The sequence below is a fragment of the Poecilia formosa genome, unplaced genomic scaffold (assembly GCF_000485575.1).
Source record: "Poecilia formosa unplaced genomic scaffold, Poecilia_formosa-5.1.2 Scaffold640, whole genome shotgun sequence".
NCBI lineage: Eukaryota > Metazoa > Chordata > Actinopteri > Cyprinodontiformes > Poeciliidae > Poecilia > Poecilia formosa.
The window spans coordinates 177348-196531 of NW_006800579.1; the positions used below are offsets into that span (position 1 = coordinate 177348).

The 19184-nt window shown below is 40.7% G+C and overlaps 1 protein-coding gene and 2 long non-coding RNA genes across 5 annotated transcripts in view; 1 reads left to right on the plus strand and 2 right to left on the minus strand.

Moving 5' to 3' along the window:
• The first annotated feature begins 1029 nt into the window (after nucleotides 1-1029).
• On the plus strand, nucleotides 1030-14944 carry LOC107834483 (uncharacterized). Of its 2 annotated transcripts, none has more exons than XR_001660273.1 (3): nucleotides 1030-1042; nucleotides 11282-11287; nucleotides 14823-14944. It is a non-coding gene; the product is annotated as an uncharacterized LOC107834483 (long non-coding RNA). The 2 variants fall into 2 exon arrangements; XR_001660274.1 differs by lacking the exons at nucleotides 1030-1042; nucleotides 11282-11287 and adding exons at nucleotides 12548-12558; nucleotides 12983-12984.
• lonp1 (lon peptidase 1, mitochondrial) overlaps nucleotides 1509-19184 on the minus strand; it is a 30400-nt gene continuing 12724 nt past the window's right edge. The window contains exons 10-21 of one of the 2 annotated variants that reach the window (XM_016665951.1): nucleotides 15547-15698; nucleotides 14394-14454; nucleotides 14112-14290; nucleotides 12784-12871; nucleotides 12336-12458; nucleotides 12099-12215; nucleotides 11524-11664; nucleotides 9404-9569; nucleotides 9231-9317; nucleotides 8683-8810; nucleotides 7326-7490; nucleotides 1509-2009 (exon numbers count right to left, since the gene is read on the minus strand). In XM_016665951.1, coding sequence (XP_016521437.1) covers nucleotides 1866-2009; nucleotides 7326-7490; nucleotides 8683-8810; nucleotides 9231-9317; nucleotides 9404-9569; nucleotides 11524-11664; nucleotides 12099-12215; nucleotides 12336-12458; nucleotides 12784-12871; nucleotides 14112-14290; nucleotides 14394-14454; nucleotides 15547-15698 — 1551 coding nt within the window. In that variant the 3' untranslated portion in view covers nucleotides 1509-1865. Of the gene's footprint in view, nucleotides 2010-7325; nucleotides 7491-8682; nucleotides 8811-9230; nucleotides 9318-9403; nucleotides 9570-11523; nucleotides 11665-12098; nucleotides 12216-12335; nucleotides 12459-12783; nucleotides 12872-14111; nucleotides 14291-14393; nucleotides 14533-15546; nucleotides 15699-19184 lie in introns of both variants that reach the window. The other variant, XM_007541907.2, reaches the window with a different exon arrangement.
• LOC107834482 (uncharacterized) lies at nucleotides 2027-7166 on the minus strand. The gene is made up of 2 exons (XR_001660272.1): nucleotides 6229-7166; nucleotides 2027-5533 (listed from the first exon to the last, which is right to left on the minus strand). It is a non-coding gene; the product is annotated as an uncharacterized LOC107834482 (long non-coding RNA).

Here is a 19184-nt window from a genome sequence, read left to right on the forward strand (position 1 = left end):
CTCTTGTTTATTAGGTAACAAAGATAGTACCTAATAAAGCCTTCCTACAGATTACTTACATTTGCACATTTCCATCAGGTTAAGTAAAAACCAGAGTAAATAAATCTAGGTCTATGTCTAGGTCCCGACGCCACTAAAGCAGACCTGCTCTTCCTTTTACCGGCTGTCGGTCTAACCAGAGGAAAATGTAACCTCAATTGATGTAGGGAATTGTTTCAATTTCCTTTAGCTTGAGAGCGGAGCTTTGTTGAAATCTGCATAGATCCTGGAAACGCTTGAGACATTCATGGAGGACTAATTGCCCATAGCGCGTCAGTTTTCTAGTTTATTTTTGTCATGTGATCCATGAACCACAATCACAAGATATCCCATTGGCTGTCTCAATATGTTTTCTTACAAAATAAAGGACTGCTGTTGATGATAAATGAGAGCATACATCAATGTCATTCAGCTCAGTTTCATTTCAGTGTCGTATAGCAACAGGTTCACCAAGCAGATCCTGCTGTTAGGAGCGGATGGTGGCAGGATTCCTAGTTAAAAAGGCTAATTAAAGAGCTATTCCACTGGTTCAACTCCCACTGTGTCTTTCACCTGAAGAAACTGTGATCATTACTTCATTATTAAAACCAAAACCAAATGCTATTTATTATTGCATGATAAATAGAAGGAAAACCTCAGTTTTCCCACCAAGCTTACTCTTGATCATCTGTCCTTTGATCAAGTCTTGCTTCAGTTCACCATCCAGCTTCTGTTCAACCATTCATTTCATTTTGATATAAAAGCTGCAAGTAAATAAAGTGTTTGACTGGATAAGTTGACATAAAAGAGGGTGTGATTGGTCACACCTGGTTCTTAATTTTTTTTTTTTTTTTTAACCAATTACAAATTTCACAAAAGATAAAATGCAATGCTCACTGCATAATTCATAAGGGAGGAGGTAGAATATAAAACACAAAACAACCAAATACCTGAAAGATGAAACACAAAAAAAAAAAAAACGCAAAAAACCAAAAACAAAAAAAAAAGAAAAAAATTTAAAATAGTAATTTCTACGATCTACGATCCAACCCCCAACCATCATCAAGAGCCATGAGCCATGACCCAAAAAACAAAAAACAAGATACAAGAGACAAAAAGCCGAAATCGCCGCACGCCGCAGGGGCGCTCCCCTAGACATAAGAGAAGAAACGAGAACATCGGGCAGCGACGAAGAACACAGCCACTGCTCCTTCATGTCAAGAGGAGCCAGTTGAGATGGCTCAGGCATCTGGTCAGGATGCCTCCCCGGTGAGGTATTCCAGGCACGTCCCACCGGGAGGAGACCCCGGGGAAGATCCAGGACACGCTGGAGGGACTATGTTTCTCGGCTGGCCTGGGAACGCCTTGGGATTCCCCCAGAGGAGCTGGAAGAAGTGGCTGGGGAGAGGGAAGTCTGGGCCTCCCTTCTGAAGATGCTGCCCCCGTGACCCAACCCCAGATAAGCGGGAGAAAATGGATGGATAGCTGGATTTGTTTTTTCTTACACTTTATTTAAATATGATCATGTCTGATATTGCATTAAACAAGGTCTGAAAGTGTCCATCCACAGAGGTGTAGATAAAGAGGCTGCATGGCAGCAGACCCGAGTTCCTCAGTGATCACTGCACTGTCCCAGCTCATCTTTGATCCTGGCTGTTTCCAATCCCATCATCCTGATCAAATATCACAGCTTCTCCTCCGAGTCATGATGCATGCTGCATCATAAAGACTTTATGATGCATCATAAAGTCATTTGATCTTTGGGATGGTCCACAGCTGGACTAAAGGTTAAAAAAAAATATAAATTTTATACCAGAATGATGAGCAGTTTAACACGTTGAAATGCTCTATGGGAAGACTATGGGGTAGATCTGGCTGTAGTGGTCCACAAAGTAAACCTCCAGCCCTTCTCTGATGTAGTCTGGCAGGTCGGAGAAGTCCTTCCTGTTCTCAGCTGGAATAATCATGCAGGTTACACCAGCACGGCGGGCCTGGCAGGGAAACATATAGTTAGAGCTGATGGAAACATTACTGCAAATACCATAATCATGGTATTAAGCTGAGACATGAGAAACAATAAGTAGGGGTGCACCAATTTATCGGCTCCAATTTCCTTTATTTTGGGAGATATGTGATTGGCCAATAGTTGCATGTGAAGCCGATCTTATCCACTGATCTTATCTACCTAAGGAAAGGTCTAAAAATCACCCACTGTCCTCTTCTGCTCTCCCAGGAGAGAAGTTTGACTGACGGACCGGTCCATCAGGTCTTGTCTGCACATTTGTGATTAACAATAGTCGCCCCACAGTTACCAACTCATCTCAGACAGATATAATTCTCAGACTTTCTTGCTATATTTAGCAACATTTCAGGAAAAAAAAAGAAAAGGTTTCAGCCAAAATCTGAATTGGCAGGTCCGGCTTTTTAAAGTTCAGTAATTGGCGATCAGCCAGAAAACGGCAATCGGTGTACCCCTTTAACAATGTAAGAATAATTAGAACATTCCTGAAGAAATTTAAAACTGGCCTGCCAAAGTGTGCGTGTCAATTGGAACCCAGCGTTCCGATGCGCAAAATTAGCAATAATACTAAGATTAGTTTAAATGCTTTCTTGAACAAATGGGGCATCACCAGCATGTTGACTTATATCGACATATTCCATTCAGTATGATGAATGTAGTTAATAAATGAAAAAATATATTTTAGCAGTAAGGCCAAGTTAGCATGAGACCTACACTAACATGCTAAGCCTACCAGTAGCATGTGGGTTATCAATAGCACATTGACTAACAGTGACTTATTCCACTCAGCATGCAAACAGTGTACAAGCTAAAATTAGTCAAAAACCTTAAATGGTGTCAGTAACATGTAGGGAATGAGAGCCATCACTAGCGACTAGCATTTTGACACTACCAAATATTATGTGGGCTATGAATAGCATGTTGACTAACACTGACGTTCTCCAATTAGTATGTAAAGCTTACCTTTTAAATACAAATTAGCTTAAATGCTAATGCTAGCTTAAATGCTACATTTAGTGTGTGTGGCCATTACTAGCATGTTGACCTACTGAATTTTATGTTTTAAGCCAACATCCAAGTGTACACTTTTCTCAGGTTAAAGTGCCTGCCTGGTTCCTTATCTAAAGTAGGTAAGGAATACTGAGGATTTTATTTTGAAAATTTCAGCAAGCTTGATTTCAAAAGGCCACACCAATCCCATGTGTAACAGTGGTTGGGTTATACCAGTCATATAAAGCCCAAAACAGTAACTACCTGCTGTGTAAAATATGAAGGCTTTTATTTTGTAGGGTATGTATTGGTCTTATTTTAGGTGTTTTCCACCAGCAATTTGCAAACTAACCGGTTAATGTGTGGTTCAGTTCCACCCCAGATAGTGAGCTTTTCCATCATACGGTCTGTTCCTCAGTATTGTGGGCAGACCGTGAACAGCAGCAACAGCTGTGTTCAATTCTCTGCTGATGTTTGCAGCAACACTCAATATTGCAGAACCTTGAGGTTCTGGTTCTGATGGACTGAAATATGCCCAGATATTTAATTTTGTCTTACAGAAATTCATTGCTGGCCCAAACATAATGATGAAGGCCCAAATCAGCTGGTTATTTCACTATGTAGGAAAATATAATTACAACCTTTTAGATTTAGGCAATGCAGTCAAAAGATGTAAACCAATTGCCATGCATAAACTTTATTACTTTTTTAAAATCAAATAAATAAAATTCACATCACAAGTTAATATTATGTAGTTCCAGTGCTTCACACTATGGATGCAAAACAGCAGCCCCATCAGAAAGCTGACCACGGCTACACTGTTTCTTCCTTCTGTATTAGTATCCGTATTTCAGAGAAACAAGTTGCTAGTGGTGCTGCTAATTCAGTCATTTTGCTGCAAAAGTTACCACACATGTTCCTGCCACTGCTCCTTATTAAAATCATAATTAAACTCCTCTGTACAGCTCTCTGATAGCAGACAGGATGTCTGCAGTCCACAGCTAAAAGTTAAATTCTAAACATTACAGGTTCTTTTGGAGTTGTCAGTGATGTAAATCACGAGGCAATCAATGAATGTGATCAGCTGTCAATCAAATGGTCTGGGTGCCGTACCCTTCTTGTTGCTACTAGTTCTACCCCTGAGGTAGGTACGACAATCTGAGAACAGCCAGGCTGAGCAGCGCCAGATTTGCTTATGGAAAACAAGTCTGGCTGAGGCGGACCAAGACCAAACCGGTTAGAGGCATACCTAGTGGAAAAGCGCCTTTTGTCAGTCCAATGTGGTTGTCAGTTTAGGGGCATCAAGTCTCATGTTTATGGTTCTTCACAAAATAATTAGTACAACAATAAGACTGGCATATGGACATTCTTGTCCATGGAAGAGGCTGTCTGCAGACAGGTGGCTCTCTCTGTGACATTTTGTAAAAGCAAACTAGAGGATGTGGGGAGGTAGAAGGACCCCAGCAGGAAGGGGCATGTCTGGTCAAGGTGTGTGCAAATACCAACGTCCCAAAATCACGTGACTGAGCATCCACTGTTTACCTCTAGATCAAGTAAAAGTACAGACCAAAAGTTTGGACACACCTTTTCATTCAGAGTTTTCTTAATTTTCATGATTTTGAAAATTGTAGATTCACACTGAAGGCATCAAAACTATGATTTAACACATGTGGAATTATATACTTAATAAAAATGTGTGAAACAACTGAAAATACGCCTTAGATTCTTGGTTCTTCAAATTAGCCACCTTTTACTTTGATTACTGCTTCGCATACTCTTGGCATTCTCTTGATCAGCTTCAAGAGGTCGTCACCTGAAATGGTCTTCCAACAGTCTTGAAGGAGTTCCCAGAGATGCTCAGCACTTGTTGGCCCTTTTGCCTTCACTCTGCGGTCCAGCTCACCCCAAACCATCTTGATTGGGTTTAGGTCTGGTGACTGTGGAGGTCAGGTCATCTGGCGCAGCACCCCATCACTCTCCTTCTTGGTCAAATAGCCCTTACACAGCCTGGAGGTGTGTTTGGGGTCACTGTCCTGTTGAAAAATAAATGATGGTCCAACTACCAACTAAATGCAAACCGGATGGAATAGCATGCCGCTGCAAGATACTGTGGTAGCCATGCTGGTTCAGTATGCCTTCAATTTTGAATAAATCCCCAACAGTGTCACCAGCAAAGCACCCCCACACCATCACACCTCCTCCATGCTTCATGGTAGGAACCAGGCATGTAGAGTCCATCCGTTCACCTTTTCTGCGTCACACAAAGACACGGTGGTTGGAACCAAAGATCACAAATTTGGACTCATCAGACCAAAGCACAGATTTCCACTGGTCTAATGTCCATTCCTTGTGTTGTTTAGCCCAAACAAGTCTCTTCTGCTTGTTGCTTGTACTTAGCAGTGGTTCCCTACCAGTTATCCTACCATGAAGGCCTGATTCACACAGTCTCCTCTTAACAGTTGTTGCAGATATGTGTCTGCTGCTAGAACTCTGTGTGGCATTGACCTGGTCTCTNGGTCTTCCAACAGTCTTGAAGGAGTTCCCAGAGATGCTCAGCACTTGTTGGCCCTTTTGCCTTCACTCTGCGGTCCAGCTCACCCCAAACCATCTCGATTGGGTTCAGGTCTGGTGACTGTGGAGGTCAGGTCATCTGGCGCAGCACCCCATCACTCTCCTTCTTGGTCAAATAGCCTTTACACAGCCTGGAGGTGTGTTTGGGGTCACTGTCCTGTTGAAAAATAAATGATGGTCCAACTACCAACTAAATGCAAACCGGATGGAATAGCATGCCGCTGCAAGATACTGTGGTAGCCATGCTGGTTCAGTATACCTTCAATTTTGAATAAATCCCCAACAGTGTCACCAGCAAAGCACCCCCACACCATCACACCTCCTCCATGCTTCATGGTAGGAACCAGGCATGTAGAGTCCATCCGTTCACCTTTTCTGCGTCGCACAAAGACACGGTGGTTGGAACCAAAGATCACAAATTTGGACTCATCAGACCAAAGCACAGATTTCCACTGGTCTAATGTCCATTCCTTGTGTTGTTTAGCCCAAACAAGTCTCTTCTGCTTGTTGCTTGTACTTAGCAGTGGTTCCCTACCAGTTATCCTACCATGAAGGCCTGATTCACACAGTCTCCTCTTAACAGTTGTTGCAGATATGTGTCTGCTGCTAGAACTCTGTGTGGCATTGACCTGGTCTCTGATCTGAGCTGCTGTTAACCTGCGATTTCTGAGGCTGGTGACTCGGATGAACTTATCCTCCCCAACAGAGGTGACTCCTGGTCTTCCTTTCCTGGGGCGGTCCTCATGTGAGCCAGTTTCTTTGTAGCGCTTGATGGTTTTTGCGACTGCACTTGGGGACATTTTCAAAGTTTTCCCAATTTTTCGGACAGACTGACCTTCATTTCTTAAAGTAATGATGGCCACTCGTTTCTCTTTACTTAGCTGCTTTTGTCTTGCCATAATACAAATTCTAACACTCTAATCAGTAGGACTATCAGCTGTGTGTCCACCTGACTTCTGCACAACACAACTGATGGTCCCAACAACATTTATAAGGCAAGAAATCCCACTTATTAACCTGACAGGGCACACCTGTGAAGTGAAAACCATTTCAGGTGACGACCTCTTGAAACTCATCAAGAGAATGCAGAGTGTGTGCAAAGCAGTAATCACAGCAAAAGGTTGCTACTTTGAAGAACCTAGAATATAAGGCGTATTTTCAGTTGTTTCACACATTTTTGTTAAGTATATAATTAATTTAAATTATATAGTGTAAATCTACAATTTTCATAGTCATAAAAATTGACTATGAGTTTTCTTCATTTTCTTCATGAAAATGAAGAAAACTCTTTGAATGAAAAGGTGTGTCCAAACTTTTGGTCTATACTGTACGTTGGAGCCTGAATGTTCCAAGGTGCCTGCAACTCTAAACTGATCTACTTAAAAGTGCTGTTTGCTTATGGAACGTAAAGCTTCACACAATGTTCAAAAGATGTGTTGGGAACAATGGCTGCTTTAGCCTGCCATGTTGAAATCATGGCTGGAGCTGTTGTTAAAACTACAGTAGCTCTGAGTTCTGATTTCCCAGGTAAATGGAACGCAGCATAAGTGTTTTTATTTCTATGTGTTGGGTCAGACTTTTTTTTTTTTTTTTTTTTACAGTGAGGTTCTACATTACCCCTACTGTGGTAATGTAACAAGATTAACTGATTGTCTTGCTTGCAACTGAAATGTGTCACGTGATCAAATGATGTGCTGTTCTAGTTCTGTGTGTGTGTGTTTCATACAGCAATAGTTTTCTCTTTGATTCCTCCTACTGGCAGGATTTTGCCAGTTAGTGACACCTCCCCAGTCATTGCCACATTCTGACGCACTGACCGGTTAGTTGCCAGGGACAACAATGCAGTGACTATTGTGCAACCAGCACTGGGTCCATCCTTGGGAGTTGCTCCCTGTAAAAAAAACAAAGCAAAAAAAAAAAAAAAAAACATTGAACATTGTTGTATTTAGTGATAGTGTTGTGCATGAGTATGTCTGAGCGGATTTCATATTTTATCTTTATGGGGCAGATTGGTCAGTTCCAAACCTTGTTTGACTCAATATATATTAAAGTTTAGCTTCCCAATGTAAACACTGAAATTATGACAGGTTACAATCAAGACCAGCTGTCTTTCCTTCCCGTCATGTCATTTAAATCAGCCTGTCAGTAAAAATCAGTTACTCATCAAGGGATTTTCTTCCAACTGTATAGATCAGAGAGTCAGTCACAATCATAGCTTTCAGCCAGGGCAGTGCAGAGACATTTGGAGGGCCAGGGGCTCAAAACTGAAAAGGGGCACATTGAACCAGATCTTAAAATGCCATAAAACAACATAGCAACAACCCGTTTTAATCAAGAATCTAATTTTAATCGGATCACATTGTATCACTGTCAGCATGTGGGGACAGTGTAAAGCAAATTTAGTCTGATGGGTTGCTGTTGAAGGATTTCTGCTGCTGGTAGAGCTGGAGGGGTATGATGATTGAGTTGTTTTTGTTTAACATTTTATTTTCAAAAAACAGAACGAACACAACACAGAGTTGGTGTAGTTAAATACAAACTGACACGTGAGGAGCTTAAAGATGACCTTCTCTCCATAGAAGAGAAGGTCATTGGTCATGAAGTATGTTATGAAATAAGCTAATTTTGCTGCCATTTTACAAAAAAAAAAAACAACCTGGTAATATCTGACTTTTTAAGCTTCATGGCAACAATTGTCAGTCATTATTAGACCGAGGGCAGCCAGACTAGTTTATTTTGTTAATTGTTATTTTATCTAAATATTATAATTGAAGGGCACAAGCAGTTAAAACATATGTTTAAGAAATAAAACAAACAAAAAAAAACAAAAAAAAAAACAACCTCAATCTGGCACTTGGGGCATCAACGATAAAAGGGGATTGTCCCCTCTGCACATGCCTGCTTACAGCCAGCACTTCTGAAGTTATCCCTTTTATTGTTGTCACATGAGCCTCAGACACACTCGGTGACTTGGGTCAACCCTTCAGCGGTGAGCACAGATATCACAGTTATCACTGTGCGTGTGTGTGTGTATGTAAGTCCAATAAAACCAACTTGTGATAAATGAATTCCTGTTTCTTTACCTCAGGAACATGCAGGTGCAGGTGGGAGCTGACCAGGAAGTTATTTTCCGGTTCTTTAGTCATGAGGAAGGCTCTGGCAAATGTCGAAGCAATTTTTGCACTTTCCTTCATGACATCACCAAGCTGACCTGCAGAGAAGCACAAATCTTCAGAATGAACCTTTCAACATATGATTCAACAAATGTGACAAGCTAGAGCTGATATTTTATCTGTTCAATAAGAAATTAAAACTAAAAGCTAGTTGGATTTTCATAGGAAACAGGTCTAACAAAAATTACTAAGACAAATTCAAAAACTTTAATAAATGTGACTCAATTTTTTGTATCTAATATTTTTCAAGAAGCTGATATATTAGGATACTAACTATAAAAATGTATTGTGTTCTCTGCACTGTGCTCCCCATCAGTCAGAAAAGATTCCAACATGAATTGCTTATGTTTATAAAAATAAACTCCACCTGAAGAAATACTTTGACCAGAGATGATTATGGGGAAATTCAGAAATTATGTTTTGAGGTTTCCCACATTACATGAGAGCAGGTCACTGACCTGTGACCTCCAAGGTTCCTTCTCCTTTAGCTTCTGCCCCTCCTTGTGGTCGGCAGAGTGACGTCTCAATGAACAGTGTGGAGCCCCCTACAGGCAGCAGATCACAAGGCAACTGTTCAGCTCAGACGTCATCATCATCATCAGAGCTGGAGACTGTGTGGGCCTCGTCTCACCCAGAGCGGTCCATGCCAGGCCCATCACCACTCCTGGTGGGGTCACGTCATACATACGATCCACTGTGAAAACTGGTTTACCCACGTAATCGTGCAGATTGTCAGAAGACACGGCCACTGAATCCTTGGCTCCACTCACAATATGAAACGCTACTTTACGGAACACCTGGCAGATGGAGGAACAAGACCCAGACATTGAGGTGAGGGAAGAGCTCGGAGGGGGGCTGCAAGGATGGGTTACAGTCTGGTGCAACAACATCTGCACTATGGGCTGAGGATACTGATGAGAATTAACTCTAATGTTCCCTCTTCAGACCAGGTGGTACATGCTGGAGGGTGCAACTGGAAGCAGACCAGTCTGCAAACAGCCAATCAGCAGCCATTAAGTCCATCTTCAATCAATCAAATTTTATTTGTATAGCACATTTCAGCATCAAGGCATTTCAAAGAGCTGTACATCATACCAAACACAAAAATACATAGTGATGCAACATAGAATCAATAATCAAAACATTTCATTAAGTCAAGTGCCATCATTAAATTCGGAATTGATTACGTTTTAAATACAACTCTAAACAGGTGGTTTTTTTAGTCGAGATTTAAAGGCACTCAATGTTTCAGCTGTTTTACAGTTTTCTGGAAGTTTGTTCCAAATTTGTGGTGGATAGAAGCTGAATGCTGCTTCTCCTCGTTTGGTTTTGGATCAGGGGAGGCAAAGCAGACTAGAACCAGAAGAGGTCTGGAAGGTTGTTATGACGAAAGCAGATCTTTTGTGGTGCTAAACCCTTCAGTGATTTATAAACTAACAACAGTATTTTGAGCTACAGGGAGCCAGTGTAGTGACTTTAAAACTGGTGTTATTGTGCTCTATCTTTCTGGTTTTAGTGAGAACGCCAGCAGCAGCATTCTGGATCAGCTGCAGCTGTTTGGTTGATTTGATGGACAGACCTGTGAAGACGCTGCTGCAGTAATCAATGCGACTAAAGATAAACACATGAATGAGTTTCTCTAGATCTCGTTGAGACTTAAGTCCTCTAATCCTGGAGATGTTCTTCTTGAGGAACCAGATGCAGACAAGTAGACACATGACAGAGTGGGTCATGTCATCAACTTGAATTCACCTTCTCTGACATGTCGTATGACAGTAGGAGGTCCGTTAACATTTCCCAGGACAGACTGAGCTCATCTGAGCTCAGTTCCTGGAACAGATCTGTTGGTATCAGTTCAGCCATCTGGCTGAACTGATACCAACAGATCTGTTCCAGGAACCATGCAGCACAGCTTGGACACATGTTGGTGCCCGGTGAGAATGGAACCATAGGGAGGAAAGGTTTAGCTTAGCTTCACTAGGGCTCTGTAGAGCCACTATGCGTCAATAGGGACCAGCCCAAACAATAAGGCATATTCTTAAACGATTAGTAAATGTTTTATAACAAGTCAGATACCAGGACATTAAAGGTGTCAATCTGATAGGATAATTTATTTTGCCTCAAAAATATCGCTAAAATTTACAGATTATAAAATAAAAACATAAACAAATCCTGTTTTGGCTGGTTTGGATGTCATACAACAGTGTTACTTTCTTAAAAAAAACAAATATTACAAAATATCTGTCTTTGAGCAAATGAACAGTTAAGCAAATCATAAATAATGCCCATCACAGATCTAACAAGGCATGCGAGATGAATCAGTGGATGGGAAAACAGCTTGCAGTCTGGAATCACCTTGCTGTACTTCAAAATAAATCAAAACGTGACTAGCTCCACCCAGGTTCAATACAAATTGTCTAGCTGAAGTTTAGAAACCCTTCTTTGGTTCATAGGCCAGAAGCCAATGGTTTAATGACCATAAATGAGCACAATGGAGCACTGAAATGAGTGAAAAGTAAGGAAATTTTCAAAATAAAATTGGAATAAAAGTTCAGAGGAACCATGGGAATTTAATGAATAAATGTGGATAAATGTGTATCATTTATCCACATTTCACAGTGGTAGTGGGGCTACATGGTGCTCTGTAGAGAAATGCTGCCTCAACAAGAGGAAGTGATGATTCACAGTGATAATTTTATTTAGCTTTCCTTTGTGATCAATAAAGTATTTTTGAATTTAATTTGAATTCACCTTCTCTATCTGTTTCTGCAGGTTCCTCACTCCAGACTCTCTGCAGTACTGTCTGATGAGCAGACCCAGAGCGTCAGGGGAGATGGAGGCCTTCTCTTCAGTCAGGCCACAGAGTGTTCGCAGCTGAGGCACCAGGTAACGCTGAACACACACACAGACACACAGGCTGAGGAGAACATTTAATAGAAAACTAGAAGGCAAATGTTCAAACCCTTCCAACATTGTGTGTTTTTTTTGTTTTTGGCTGCAGCTGTAAAACGTGGCTCTGCAACTACTAAACTGTAACACACAGCAACCCTGACTCTTTGTGGTGTGTGTATGTGTTGTATGAGTCGCATGTCAAATGGTCAAGATCACATTGGCCATATAAGGAATAAGCAGAGGGCAGAATCAAAGTCCAAGTTATTTAAAGATGTAAAGATTTCTATGACAATACTAGCAATGGAGTCATTGGAATATCTCACACACACATATCAATTACTTTTTCTAAATATCCCAGTCCTCCTTACAGGAAAGCAAGAGTCAAATTTCACACAGCAATGATGGCAATGGTTACTATGGCGACATACTGTTACCTCAGCGATAGCCAGTTTCTCCTGGGCCACATATCCGGACACGTTGATCATCTCCATCCTGTCTCTAAGTGGTTCTGGGATGGTGTCAGTCACATTGGCTGTGCAGATAAACAGAACCTGGAATACAGCACACACACACACACAGCGAAACCTTAGAGGACTAACACATCCCAAACCTTTAGAAGACTAACACATACTTTTACCAGGATTAAGCTCAACTGTGCAAGTTCCACCTACTTTAGACAGGTCCACTGGGACATCCAGGTAATGGTCAAGGAAGTTTGAATTCTGTTCAGGATCCAGAAGCTCCAGAAGAGCAGAGGATGGGTCACCCTGGTAACCACGACCGATTTTATCCACCTGAATAAGCAAATTATTGGGAAAAAATAGTTTAGTACCTTAGAAAAATATCTTCAGTCTTATTCAACAACTTATACAGATGAAACATTAATTTATTTCAGTAACACCATCACTACATGAAACAGATTTTTTTCCACAGACCGTTTTCAAACCTTTAATACAATAGAGCTAATGAAAACAAACATTGGTTTAGTTTATTACATCACTCAATTGGAAAAGTTTTAATAAAGAAATGTGGTGCTAATGAAAACATTGTTTAATAGCTGCTTAAAAATATTAAGCAGCTATTAAACAAAAGCTGCTTAATACCTGCTCAAACACTAACCTCATCTATCAACACCAAAGGGTTCTCCGTCTTGGTTTTCTTCAGACACTGAATCATCTTCCCAGGCATCGCTCCAACATATGTTCTCCTGGAAACAATATATTTTCAGACTATGTTCTTCAATAATCTCCCCCCTCATCAACATTTCCTTCAAAACGATCTCATCATCAATCACAGCCTGAGGGGTGGATGAGAACAGCTGTGAGCACAGAGGCAAAGCTATTTCATATTTTCTGATTCCTCATAGTTCTTTTTTGTTGCATTGAGGGGACACTAGAATCTGCCTGTTCATAATCCCTGCAGGGACCAGAACAAAGGGGTGGGGCTGGGGCAAGGACACAATACAGCTTGCTTCTGCTTAAATCACAACCAAATACAGAAAATGGAATTTATCGGTTTCTGTTGCATGTGGAGAAGAACTGAATAATTTAAAGTTCATCTAAAACTAGCAGGCAAATGGCTTTAGTGGTTCAAGATGGGCATTGATGTAATTGAATAGTGACATTATGCCAGTTGTATTAAGATAAAAGTTCTTACTGGTCACAAATATGGAAATTTTAATAAAATTACCATATTTATATCAAAAAAGTGATTTAGTTTATAGGCTCTGCATGAACATGAACTATACTAATGTAAAGCACAAGTACTCTGATATTTGTTAAAATGGGATCAGTAAATCTGAATGGGTCTTATGTGATGGCCTAATCAGAAAAAAATTGAGAATTCAGTTTTAAAATGTTTTTGGGTTTGTTGATTTATAAAAAAAATTGTGCACAGCAGCAAGAACACTGTCTTATTCTGTCCTAATCAGTGGTTTTGTTCTGGTCTCAGTTTGTGTAAAAGTCACAGGAAGGTTTGGATCCTCTTTACTATCTATCCATCCATCTCCATTAGCTGGAGATAGGCACCAGCAACCCTCCCGACCCCACTAGAGGACAAGGATGTAAGAAGGAAGATAGATTAGATTAAGATAGAAGGAAGATAGATTAGATTAAGATAGATTAGATTAAGATAGATTAGATTAAAATAGATTAGATTAGATTAAGATAGATTAGATTAGATTAAGATGGATGGATGGATGGATGGATGGTAATGGGATGTAGCTAAAACTTGTCCCAACTTTTTCTTTGAAGTGTCCATCTGTTTGAATCAATGTGCTAGTGGACTATTCTTGAAATAGTCAATAGTTGCACCATATCATTCTAAGAGCTCCATTACGTATGTGTATTATAATGCATAATTTAACATTGCACATGGGGTCCTAGAAACAACATTCCCACTGATCTGCATGTTCCAGTCAGACTGGAGAACTAACAGATTGTGCAGACCTGTGACCTTTGATCTCAGCCACGTCGGTCATTCCTCCTACACTGAACCTGAAGTACTGTCTGTTAAGTGCTCTGGCAATGGAGCGGGCAATGGAGGTCTTCCCTACACCAGGAGGGCCATAGAAACACAGGATCTTCCCCTGGGTGGAGCCTCGGAGCTGGCTCACTGCAATAAACTCCTGCACACACAAAGAAACACTCAGCTGCTGTGACCAGAAGGACATGGAGGAAGCATCTTCCTTCGATTGATTTGGATGTTAAAGCTGTGGGTTTTTTTCATACCAATATGCGTTTTTTAACATCATCCATTCCATAATGGTCTTCTTCCAGAACCTCCCTGGCCCTGTATAATGACAGGTTTTCTTCACTGTTGGTGCCCCATGGCATGCTGGTTAGCCAGTCCAGGTAGTTGCGAGTTACACTGAAACACAGTTTGCCTTGGTTCACGTTCACGTATGTCAGATCATCAGTAACAAACAAAAGCCTGCATTATGGTCCTCAACCTCTCCAACACAAATCCATCTGTGGTGTATGAGAGAAATTTGACTGAACCAATTCAGAGATGGAGGGTGGGACTAAAGATTAAAAGTTATTTTGATACTTTTCTTGCAAAGAGAAAAAAGCTACAATAGAAATTATTAGAGTAAATTTGTTAGATGAAAGGAAAAGACCAGATTATAAGTGGTCAAAACAATGGGGGAACAGAAACAGTACCGTATTTTCCGCACGATAAGGCGCACCGGATAAGGCGCACCGGACTTTCAATGAATGGCCTATTTTAAAACTTTTTTCATATATAAGGCGCACCACATTATAAGGCGCATAGAATAGACGCTACAGTAGAGGCTGGAGTTACGTTATGCATCCACTAGATGGAGCTCCACTAAAGGGAATGTCAACAAAACAGTCCGACTCCGGTCGGCGAGGAGAGCCTTCCGCGACTGGGCCGGGGCATGGGCGGACGATGGTCACCCTTCTCTTTTCGCGCACAGCATGTTCGTGGAGAACGTGGTGCTAAGTGACCTGCAGACGACCTGATTCTAGACGGTCGGTAGGTAGATAGGTCAGTCAAACTTTATTAATAGATTACAATCCAGCATTCTGACAACTATCCCAGAATGCACCACACGCTTCTTCTTCTACGAGCGAAAATGAAGTCAGCGGCTGCTTACCGTAGTTGCTAGACCTGTTGTGGGTCAATATTGGACCATATATAAGGCGCACTGGATTATAAGGCAGACTGTCGGCTTTTGAAAAAATTGAAGGTTTTTAGGTGCACCTTATAGTGCGGAAAATACGGTAATTTTTTGGCTCACTTTTAAAAATGGAGGACGACATGGAAGCATCAGCATGCTCTGACTACTGCAGTCAGTAACTTTCTTTGTGGACGTCTTGCTCTCGACCTAGCTGAGGGATGGAAAGGAGAGAGACCTACTTGAACTCAGATGAGTGGTTGTCCAGCAGTCCCAGCTTGTTCAGCTCTTCATTGATTACATCCATGATGTGCTGAGGAACATTCCGGTCTTTAAGTCTCTCTCTAAATTTATCCTCAATGGCTTCTTTGTCATCTTTTTCGAGACCCAGCTCCTGAAGACACAAACAGTTGGTGAGCCCCAACTGCACCATACATGTGCAGAACCCCCTTCACTTCAAGGTGGGGCTCAAGCTATTTCTTGCAGTCTCCATGTTTTTAGTGAACACACTGATGCAGTGAAGCAGGGAAATGTCAGCCTGCCTTCGTCACCTCCATAACTTGGTGGTAAGATGACTCATGTAGGTGGAGTTGGCTTCACGGGTCGCCACAGTGATCACATAAGTTTTGTGCGACCAGCCAGCAGCAGGGTTTAAACACATAACCAGAGCAGCAAATCATTTCATCCAGGAAGTGTTAGGAGTTAACTAAAAGCATTTCCTCAGCCAACAACAGAATGACTACCAGTACGCAGAGTTCTCCTGTCATTATTGTTCTGGATATAGGATATATGGGAAGGTTGAGAACATTAAGAGTTTGTGCATGTCGAGCAGAAAAGTGTTACTAGAAAAAAAAATCTTTTCTTACAGTCTATTAAAGGGGCAGCATTATAACAAAATAATTTTAGCTTGACATCATATTATTCCCTCATCAAAAACATAATTGGAGTGTTGCAATGATTCTTTCATGCATGTTTAAGAAATCCTTTAATCTCCCGTAGCAACCATTCAGCTGTGCAAAAAGCGATGCTGTGATGACTTCCTAAAAGCAGTTTCAGAAAAAGCAGGAATTTTTTAAAGAGAGAGGCCCAATTTTAAAGTATTAAATTATGAAGAAAAATGTTTTCAAATCATATTTGAGATATATATATATATATAGCATTTTTAACAGCTACTTGATTGTGCAATAAAATGCCTAGAAAATACATAATACTGTGCCTTTAAGTGATTAACTTATCTTTATTCTTTTCAACGTGATTTACAAGGAATTAACGCAAATTATTAATAAGGTCAAAGTTCTCCATCTATATCTGATTTTTCCTTCTCTATAGAACAGTGGTTCTTAACCTGGATTCGATCGAACCCCGGGGGTTCGATGAGTCGGTCTCAGGGGTTCGGCGGAGCCTCTGCCGCGGAGGTAAAGACACACTTATGTAAAGTTAAAGTCGTGATGACGCCCCACTTTGCCATCACTTGCTGCAGAGGATAACGTTACATTGCTTAGCCAATCAGAGCTGCGGAGGAGCACTGATTGAAGGAGTTCCACTTTCAGCATGGATTTGAACTTATGTCTTTAATTACTTCAGCAAAGCTCACAGTTTTCTGTGTACTTAAAGAATTGAATATGTACATTAATCTCATTGAGTCTTCTGATAACCTAAAAGCCATAAAAACGGTACATTTGTTACACAAATTTAATATTCTTTAACTCTCCCCAAATGACTTTCTTGACATTGTTTCTCTTTTTTTGTTTTTTTGTTTAAATCCCCCCTGGCATGCATGCATATATATATATATATTATTGTATTTTATTTTTATTTTTTTTGTTTAATTTATTTTTTTTTTGCCTTACACCATGCTATTTTATTGTATATATTTTTGCTGTTATCTGTTTGTTCTATTCTTTCGTTGATGTACAATGCTATTGTTTTAAAGATTACTAATAAAGTCTTAAAAAAAAAAAAAGCTTTCTGTGTACTTCTAAATCTGCTCCTTAGTCGCATCTTTTCGGGGTCGATACTGCCTCTAGTGGCGAGGGGGTGGTAACACAACTAATATAATTACATTACTAAATCAGAATACCGCAAAGTCTTTATTATTTATTATAAATTTTTCATTCTCTTAAGAATGTAGAGCTAATTAAATGATCTAAACAAGACCTTAAAGTGGTTCCAGTTTCTCTCAATGGCCAACCTGTTGAAACTGTGGCAGACCCGAATACCTTGGGTCATTCCTGGACAGTCAACTCAACTTTCCTGAAAACTGGCTATATCTTTAAGAACTGTTCTCAGAGACTCTACCTTTTAGGAAGACTTGGTGATCATGGGGTGACCCAACTAGATTCTAGCTGTCTTGAATTTGGGTGGGGAATCATATTTTATTTATCACTACAGAAGGGTTCAGTGAATGCGCATATGAAACTGGTGGGTTCGGTACCTCAAAAAAGATTAAGAACCACTGTTCTAGAATCTAATTATAGTTTTACATATTTAATAGAGGTGTGCCAATCGAATCGGCCACCGATCATAATCGGCCGATTTGCGTGAAAATGTGTATGGTGTATGATTGGTGATCACCGATCACACGGTCTCTTGTTGCCGATCGCCTGTATCTCATTTACAGCCTGTGTGTGCAGCTGTCTCCTCTTTCCTTCACACTGAGCAAGTGTACAGCAGTAAATCCTAAGCAATGTGGTTTGGAACTATAATGCTTTGAGAGTGAACGTCCCTGTGTGTTGCGGTGGAAAATTACCTCGGGGGGTGAAGCACGTCAAAATGCATCAACACAACGCATCTAATGTGACATTTAAAAAAAAACAAACACTTGATGGAGTTTGGCTACATCGAGACTCAATGCAGGAAAAAAGGACATCCGGAGCGGCCAGTAAAGCAGCGCACAACTACCAACACTCGCGTGATTAGCATCACGGTCAGAAAGCTAAACAAATAACCTGAAAAATAATTTAAGTCTTCGAGCTGGCAGTGTAAGATGCTGGTTCTGTTCTCGTTGTTGAACCGCCGCTACGCGCTACTGGTAGTAATATTTCACAGATGTAGCATCGTTTCTGCTCCACCTGCAGTGAACTCTCACACCCAACCTCTACTTAGAGCTGCAACATTCAACTTAAAAAAAGAAAAGATTTTAGATATGTATTAAAACTTAAAACTATTAAAAGAAAAGATTTTAGATATGTATTAAAACTTTCTAACACAAGACAGATAATCTCTGAAAAAATAATCGATCTCCTCTGCCTCCTCCTGTAATCTGCAGAAATACTCCGCTCGGTCAGAATTTAAAGTAACCAATCAGAACCAGCATTAATCAGCTACTCATGCTATCAGGAATGATTGTTTATTTTGATGCAACCTGCATTTGACTTTGAATGAATGTTTCCTTTTATACTTGACATTATTTGATATAAGCAGATTTATTTGACTCATGTATAATTTATGGCAGTGGTTCCCAAACTTTTTCTTCTGCACCCCCCCAGTGGTTTCCAAACATTTTTCTGCGCCCCCGCTATGGATTACAAATGGCTGTCTGGTTGAAATGACGCGTGTGACGGGGGGTGGGGGGGTGGTAAGATCGACTTTTTTAGGGGCAAAATGAATGTACGTAGCTGAAAATAGACACCAACATTGGTAGCCTACAAGGTACTTGTTAAGCTTAAGGTTCTGTATTGATATTAGCTAGTCATCTTTTAGCTAACATTACCTGCATCCAACAGCTTTACTCAACTCAGTCAGTTAGTTTGGAGGGAAAAACTGTGAAAAGTTCTTTGCGTTTTGCTGCCGTGATTCTAACACAAACCTATGTAGCTCCACACAGCAGCAGCAGGTCTCCTTCACAGGCGTAAACCCAGCGCGAGCGTCTTAGCGTTCA